The sequence below is a fragment of the Nanorana parkeri genome, unplaced genomic scaffold, assembly GCF_000935625.1.
Source record: "Nanorana parkeri isolate BGI_ZX_2015 unplaced genomic scaffold, ASM93562v1 scaffold709, whole genome shotgun sequence".
In the NCBI taxonomy this organism is placed as follows: domain Eukaryota; kingdom Metazoa; phylum Chordata; class Amphibia; order Anura; family Dicroglossidae; genus Nanorana; species Nanorana parkeri.
Genome location: NW_017306977.1, coordinates 282,333 through 290,989, shown reverse-complemented (window position 1 = coordinate 290,989; position 8,657 = coordinate 282,333). Strand labels below are relative to the sequence as shown.

Below are 8,657 nucleotides of genomic sequence, written 5' to 3'. Positions count from 1 at the left end.
AGCTGTACAGCTTCATTGGTTGTTAGGACACTGTCAGCTGTACAGCTTCATTGGTTGTTAGGACACTGTCAGCTGTACAGCTTCATTGGTTGTTAGGACACTGTCACCTGTACAGCTTCATTGGTTGTTAGGACACTGTCAGCTGTACAGCTTCATTGGTTGTTAGGACACTGTCAGCTGCAAGGCTTCATAGGTTGCTTGGACACTGCCAGCTTCCTAGGAAACCGTCAGCTGCACAGTTTCATAGGTTGCTGGGACACTGTTGGCAGCACAGCTTCATTGGTTGCTAGGACACTGCCAGAAGCAAAACTTCATTTGTTGTTAGGACACTGCCAGCTGTCCAGCTTCATAGGTTGCTGGGACACTGCTATCTGCACAGCTTCATTGGTTTCTAGGACACTGTCAGCTGCACAGCTTCATTGGTTCCTAGGACACCGTCAGCTGCAGTTTCATAGGTTGCTAGGGCACTGTTGGCTGAATGGCTGCACAGCTTCATTGGTTGACAGGACACTGCCTGCTGCACAGCTTCATTGGTTTCTAGTACACGGTCAGCTGCACAGCTTCATTGGTTGATAGGACACTACCAGCTGCCCAGCTTGATAGGACCCTGCCAGCTGCACAGCTTCATTGGTTGATAGGACACTGCCAGCTGCACAGCTTCATTAGTTTCTAGGACACTATTCACTGCACAGATCATAACAACCAATGATGCTATGTGGCTGGGGGCTGAACCAGCATGGAGGACAGGAAATCCGGTATGGACATTCCATGCTCAGTGCTTCCTCCCACTTTGCCTCCTTGTCACAGATTCGTGTTTGTGTTACATGAATGTGTCACATGGAATACCAGTTGTCACACATGCATGCTCCAGAGTTTGTAAACATGTCTTCCAGTCTTTCTGAATTCCACATTGTGTGTTCTATCAATGGCCGAAGGCAGGGAAAGGTGGATGGATGAAACTAGCTCTCGGTTTACTTTCTCATCGCCTGCACAGAGTTCTATTACCGGGCTCCGTACAACGAACGCTCAAACAAGCCGCGCTCTGCAAGCAGCGTGACGTCACACACCCCGCCCTTCTCCCGGTTAGACCTACTTCCGCTACGTAGTCCACCAATCAGTGCAAGGTTCATGGAAAGATGGCGGCGCTGTGATAGCGGGCTGTGACTTATTGACTCTAACTCGGCCCGTGTTACCGGCGAGCGGTGTGTACGGGCGCTATGGCGAGCCGGAAGAGGCAGGTGGCCGAGAAGGCCCGGCGGACATGTGAGGAGGAGAGGAAAGAGCTGGGAAGCCCTAACAGGGAGAACCCGGGCAACAGCAGGAGCAAAAAGTTGAGCCGGGGCCCTAAAGTTGTCGCTGCCTGCCTGTCCAGCCCGGCCTCTACCCCTGTAGCCTCCAGGAAAGAGAAGGAGGGTAATGGAGGCTTCTGATGTGTATTGTGTATAGTACAGGCTCAGATGGAACTGTAAGGCCTACTGCACACTTCGTTGTTGGTGTCACTGGTTACAGAATCTCTAAGATGTACAGAGAAAATACACACTTGGTTGCATGTGTCGCTCCCTTGCCAATGGAAATGCTTCAGAATGTTGTCATTAGTGATGTGTGGGGGCTCGATGTGAACCCAGTTTGCACAAACCTGTGCAAAACTGTTACTGACATTCCCCTGGCCCAATCAGATGCAGCAGGACTATTCCCCTCCCCTTAGTGATGTGCAGCTGCACAGCAGGGAATGTCCATGGCCACAACTAATGGAAGTGGGTCAGTCACAGTTCTGCACAGGCTTGGGAGAACGCCTGCAAACTGGGTTCAGACCAAGCCACCAGAGATCACTGGTCGCCAGCTGTGGGGTGACGCATGGAAACGGGTGGGTATTTTTCAGCCCAGCGGTTTTCTGCCTCTGGTGAGTTGTCACAAGCGATGAGATCACTTATGTGCCATAACCCTAAGTCGGCTGTGGGCAAACTCCAGCTGGTGTGGAACTACACATCCCATGAGGCATTGCAAGATTCTCACAGGCATGACTCCCAGAGACATGCATGATGGGATTTGTAGTTTCATCGCAGCTGGAGAGCCGGCGTTTGCCCACCCCTGCCCTAAGGGATATGCCACACAATCCTTTCACTTGCAACAGCTCGCTAGCCATAGGATCACATCAACTGATGGGTAAAAAAAAAACCTGCACTCGCAAGGGGAACCGTCCATCCGATACTTTATTTGCAAGAAGGCATAAAAACAAACAAATGCTTACATGTTTCAGCCCCTAAACTGGGCCTTAGTCGTGGCCCTTTACTGGTCCTTAATTCTAGCCTACCATTAAGGCCCAGATTGGGGGCTGAAACATGAAAGCATTTGTTTGTTGCTTTTATGCCTTCTTGCAAATAAAGTATCGGATGGACTGATACCCCTTGCGAGTGCAGGTTTTGTACCTATTGCTCAGTGAAGGCTCCGGCGGAAGCTTTATCAGGCACCAAGGTTCAAGCAGTGGGATTAGAGACGAAAGAGTAGAGCTGCTCCTTGTTGCTTAATTGCACAACAACTGATGTCAGATGAATGATTCTGGAGCAAAGATTTATTACTAATGACAGTGATTTGCAGCTGAATTACTGGCGGTTTGTCTGAATTAGTGCCATGGCATTGGGTTGGTATTCTCTGCTGCAAATGGTACTACTTCAGTGATTTGTAGCTCGGGTGAACAAAGAGCGATTATCGTTAAAATGTTGCTTAAACTCAATGGCTGAGCTGCAAATCACTGATAATTTGACCAGTTAGGAATTCTAGAGAAAATAAGTTACTAGAGAAGTGGGGGGGGGGGGGGGGGGGGGATTTTAACTCAGCCTTATAATCTGACCCGGCCTGTGACAATGAGACTGTTGTGTCACTGCAAATAAATTGATTTTCTGGCTTCAGCCTGAAGTACCTGTTGCTATGGAGTCACTTCCTTGCAACTCCCTTGTTAGCAAAGGACATTTGGCGGTGTATTGTGTCAGTAGGGGAGTGATTCCATAGTGGTAAGTGGGCACCTCCAATGGGTAATTCGCCCTGGTCACATGGCCCTTAAGCACATCTTACACATTGCTATCTGATTTTACGATCTCCTATAGATCTTCCAACAACAATGCTGTGCAAGGGCCTGGCAGGATACAAATTAGATAGATTAGGTAAGTTCTCGCATCACGTAGTTTTGGTAAATCTAAAGTTGATTGCATGGTCAGATTGTAACGTGTATGGTAAAGCCCCTTTCACACGGGCCAGGCGGACCCGATCGGATGTCCAATGCAAGTCTATGGGCAGCCTTGTCTAAATAAACAGGTGTCCGTTTACACCAGGTTACCAGCGACTCTTGGCGGGTCCGGAGAAACAGACCTATCAGAGGTCCATTTTGCCACGCCTGATCGTGCCAGATCGAAGGTAATCTGATGGCAATAGGCACGTGTCCATTTACATCCGATTCCCTATAGACAGACAAGTGGTCCGGTAACTGCAGTTATTGGTGACATGCGCTCCGTACTGCTGTGATCAGAAGAGGATCTGTGCATGGATCCCCGCCTGATTAGCCTGTGTGAAAGGGGCCTTACCTTTACAGTCTGATTGTACAATCTCTTTTAGGTCTGCCAGCAACTATGTAGTGCAAGGGGCCGCTGCTAAATACAAACTTATTGGATAATTTAGATAGGTTCTCGTGTAGTACTATAGGTCCTTATGGTTTTACTGAATGTAAAGCAGATTGCACAGTCCGATTGTAACCTGTATTGTGAGCTTTAGGCTGGTCTTATGCACACACCTCACTAAGACCCAAAGGAGTCAGACGTAACCCATAGTTCCCAGTTGTCCTTTAAACCAAATTCCCCTTTCTATTATTCATCTTTTTGGCCCACTGTATAAACTTCTAATAAAAAAAAATACAATTTAACTCAAAATTAGTCAAAGTTATACAAAACATCGGAAAGTGCAATCACCCAGCATTGCCCACCACAGTCATGGCCCATATTTGTCTGTCTGCAGACTTTCAGAGTCAGCTTGGTTCAGAGAAGACAATAGCAACTGATAAGGTTTTAGTTCTCATCTAATGGTTCTTTCACCTAAATTCAGTTGGCAGATTCTGCCAGAAAGTGTGCCAGCACGCTTTTTGCGCGTTCAGCTTTAAAAGAAACATGTTCAGAGTGGAATATGTAAACTGCCACTGCTGACATTCATATTAACATGCATATTGCCTTCCTCCCAATCTGATCTTCAGACTTCAGTTCTTTGAGTGACAGACCTGCAGCAAGTGTGACAATCAGGATTTCTGACTTCTGGTATACCTGATTTGGGCCAGTGACTTATAATACAGTCAGAGGATCAACACGCAAACTAGCGTTTTGAGGAGGTTGGCAGTGGAGGCTCGCTTTCTTTCACATACTTTTGAGACAGTGACTTTGGTCACCAGCTTACAGAAGCTAAATAAATTAGCATGCTGCCTGGAAGAAAGTCCTGATGCCTGACTTGTTGCTCATGCCACCGTTCTCTGTATTCAGGTGATACCACAGCTGAAGAATCTTCAGCTTTTGGCACATTCAGTTGTCCGATGCCTAATTATCTGCTGCACTCTGTTGTTCCTTCTGCTGGCCCCTATGTCACTATTGTGTCCTGCAGGGGTTGGTGAGAGGAATAGAGTACAGATGGGGACCAGAAATCTGTTGTTACCGGAGGTAGCGGATGCTGAATATTTTTCGAGCAGCAGTATCTGAGTACAGAGTAGAATGACCGTTAAGCAATAATAGACTGAATCACTGACTACAATCCACAAATTTTGGGAGATCCATAGCTCAAAATTCTGAGTTTTTTTTGCTCAGAGTCCATGCTTTCTAGGGCTGCAACTAATGATTATTTTCATAATCATTAGTTGGCCGATTTTTATTTTTTCGATTTAATTGGATAAAAAAATACCATCGTTTATTTAACATTAAATACACAAATCGAATCTTACAAATAAAGTTTACTTCAGAATAAAACAGCATGCAATTTTTTTGCACTTGTGCTGCACTTGATGGATGGCATGGCATTGCAGTACTGTGTGTTCCTGTGCAGGTGATCACATTGCAGGCAGGAGGTGCATTAATGGTACCACAGAGCACATCCCGGAGCAGAATTTTCAGGCACAAAACCAAAAATGACACTTGCCACCATATACATGTATTTATTAGCCTGGTCATCAGTTTAGAGTTAGCCATGAATATTGGACCGAGAATGATTGCTCTGGCACAATTTGGCAATCTGGCAATTTTCTATATAGGTGCACCCGACTTGTGTTTCTATTGGTATGCTCACGTTCCTGGGGTTGGGGGACTTTACTTTGTTGGGAGAGTATTTTTAATTTTATTTTCTATTATTTTTACCATATTTTTTTACCTCATTGCTATTACATGGTGGGGCTCACAAGCCTCTTATGTGATAGCAGATTGGAGGCGACAGGTTCTCTGCAAGGTGACATTACGGGTCTTTTAGATCTTTCCACTTCACTGGGGAATGACAGCTGCCTGCTGAGGCAGCTGAATGTCAACACATGCAGTGGCTCTGACCAGCCTGCTATTGGCTATTTTAAATTGCAATAGCAGACTGGGTATTTCACCCACCCTGCCTGCTCTCAATCAGCAGAGGAGGAACTGAAGGAGAAAGTTCTCCTTCTGGTCCTCCTCTGCTGATTGAGAGTAGGTGGGTGCAATAGCCAGCCTGCTATTGCAATTTAAAATAGCCAATAGCAGGCTGGCTATTGTTAGCAGCTGCTGATTTTGAGACTTGATGACGGCTTTCTACCGCCGGCAGAAGAGGAACGAGGGGCACCAGTGGGGAAACGCAGAGACACAGCGGTCTCTCCTCCCCACTGGTGCTGGCTGCAGCGGTCTGTGTCCCCGCTGACGATAAAGGCGGGGAGAGCAACGGGGTTTATAAGGGACATAGATCGCTGTTGCCGCCACCAGCAGTTAGGAGAACGGAGAAGCAGAGTGGCGGCAGCTGTGGATTCAACTAATTGAACCAACCAATCAGCTGACAACGATTCTCATCGATTTAATCGATTAGTTGTTGCAGCCCCAATGCCTCCTTTATCATCTCTTCCAACCCTGAAGAAAGTGGTTGTGTCTGCCCCTTGAAACACCATTGGCTGTTTGATCATCAAAATTATTAAACTTTTTTTTTTTTTTCATTGACTTTGACATTTGTTTTGGTCTTGTGTTCTTTTTTATGTCTTTGAAGTTTAAGCAGGATGGCTTCTCCTATTCCCAACAGCTAAATAGAGTGGTGTAGGTGCCGTTCTCAGCTTATATGTGCAGCCGAGTAGGTGTTATTAATGTGAACATGTTGCTTTGTCACCCATTTATTTATGTTTTTGTATACTTCCAAACAGAAAACGGTTCCAATAAGAAGACTCCTCAGTTGCTGTCTAAGTGCAAGTCATGGGACATTAATTCTCCATCCAGAGATGCAGAGCAACATCATGAAATATTTTGGGATCCCAATTCACCGACTTGTTTTAAACTAGGTAACACTACATTAATAATTGTATTGATGTACACTGTTTCAAATAGAGCTGCAGCTAACGATTATTTTCAAAATCGATTAGTTAGCCGATTATTAAGTTCGATTAATCGGATAAAAAAATAAAATACATTTTAAAAAATGGCTCCAGTGATAGCACTACTAGTTTGTATTGAGATTGTAGTCCGTCACAGGAGCAAGCTCGGAGCGGTGGAAGTAAAAAAGAAAAAGTGTGGTGTGCAATATAGTGAAATGAAAAGTGTAAAATTATACAGCAATGAATGCATAATGGCAGCGGCTATAGAGGACTACAAAACCCAGCAATAGTACATTATACAGCAGAACACCACCAGCTATAGAGGAATACAACAAATCCCAGATATATTCTGCATTGCGCTATATAATGTACTATTGCTGGGTGTTGTAGTCCTCTATAGCTGGTGGTATTCTGCATTGCGCTGTATATTGTATTATTGCCGGGATTTGTAGTCCTCTATACAGCACAATGCAGAATACCACCAGCTATGTAGGAATACTACAAATCCCAGCACTACATTATACATAGAGTGTATAATGTACTGCTGGGACTTGTCCTCTATAGCTGATGGTATAATATACAGCACAATGTACCATCAGCTAATGAGGAATACAAATCCCAGCAATACATTATAGAGCACCATGTGTGGGAAAGTGCAGGCTTACCTGAGCAGTCTTCCAGCAACTTGCTTCTGAGATCAGGCCTGTCTATCGACGGCTGTCACCCCACCCCCCACACCTGCTCCTTACTTCTCCCCGCGTCCCTGTGCCGATCGTGGATGCGGGCGGGGAGGATTCGGGTGGGCGGGTCTGGCAGCTGCGAGCGTGAGGTGGGGAGGACGTGTGGCGCGCAGCTTGTGTGGAGCCGTGAACAGGGCCAACTAATCAGAGACCGATTAATCGATGATTGAAGAAGTTGACAACTTTTTCAATAATCGATTATGTCGATTAGTTGTTGCAGCCCTAGTTTCAAAGAATGACTTGTTTGGTGACACTGCTGTGCATAGAGTGTATGTGAATGGGTAGTTGATTACAAAAGTCTGTACATGCTTTCTTCAGTCTAATGCATAACATCAGAATTGGGTCTTATCTGCCAGTTTTCAGCAGAAGTGAAACAGTCATTGCAACATGAGCCCTGGGGGGGGAGGAGGGTGGGGTGTCTGCTGCTGATTCTATGTTGCAGGAAGGATCAGTGGGCAAATCTGATAAAATTTGTTTTTGGAAACACTGAGATTGTTAAATGTAGGCCATGAGAGTAATCACAATATCTTCAGAGTATAGTTTTTTGTTTGTTTTTTTTTTTTTTACTTGCTTGGTTATTGTCCAGTTTCAAGGGAGTAAACATTGTGTGTATCAATGATCATTCCAAAGGACAACTAAGCAATAGGATTCCTCTCTCTTCCTTGCTTCAAAATCCTGTTTTATTTTCACATTGGTGAGTTACTGTACTGATACCAGCAGCTCTGTACAGACCCAGAATTTCACTCAGTGAGCCACTCAGAAGATGCACGTCTTGGGGTTTAGATCACAAACCCAAGTATCATTTACACCATTATGCCATCTTACCAACAATTTGTTTCTCCTGGACTTCTCTTTTTTATTTATATTGCTCTTTTTTTACTGATATTCTTCTTCTTCTATATTTTCCCAGACAATGGAAGAAAAAAGACGGCAAGCAAATGTATTGTTGAGATTTCAGATATTGTCAACAGAATTGCTCCAAAGGTAACACAGCAAATGTAATTCGTAACTCCAAACTCGCTTATTAAATATTGGTCAGAGAAAACCAAGAAGTACAAATGATTAAAGCAGGGGTAGGCTACCTTGGCACTCCAGCTTTGGTGACACTACAAATCCCATCATGCATTTGCCTCTGAGAGTCATGCCTGTGGCTGTTGGATTCTTGCAATGCCTCATGGGACTTGTACCAATCAGCATCTCTTTAAAGTTTGCTCAGGTAAGATTTGAAAATAAGACGGAGAAGCTGATTGGTTGCAGTGCAAATCTGCTCCAGATTTTGTCTGCTCCAGTTTAGATACATTCCCCCAACAGTGCTTTATAGCGTAAGTTCACTTTCCCAAGTAATTTGAAGAAAATATAATAATCTG

General features: G+C 44.9%; 1 protein-coding gene across 1 annotated transcript in view; it reads left to right on the top strand.

Annotated features, from left to right (window-relative positions):
• The first annotated feature begins 1,190 nt into the window (after positions 1–1,190).
• The window catches only part of ETAA1 (Ewing tumor associated antigen 1), a 15,507-nt gene continuing 8,040 nt past the window's right edge, over positions 1,191–8,657 (top strand). The window contains exons 1-3 of the mRNA XM_018563903.1: positions 1,191–1,415; positions 6,382–6,517; positions 8,201–8,274. Coding sequence (XP_018419405.1) covers positions 1,218–1,415; positions 6,382–6,517; positions 8,201–8,274 — 408 coding nt within the window. The 5' untranslated portion in view covers positions 1,191–1,217. The remainder of the gene's footprint in view (positions 1,416–6,381; positions 6,518–8,200; positions 8,275–8,657) is intronic.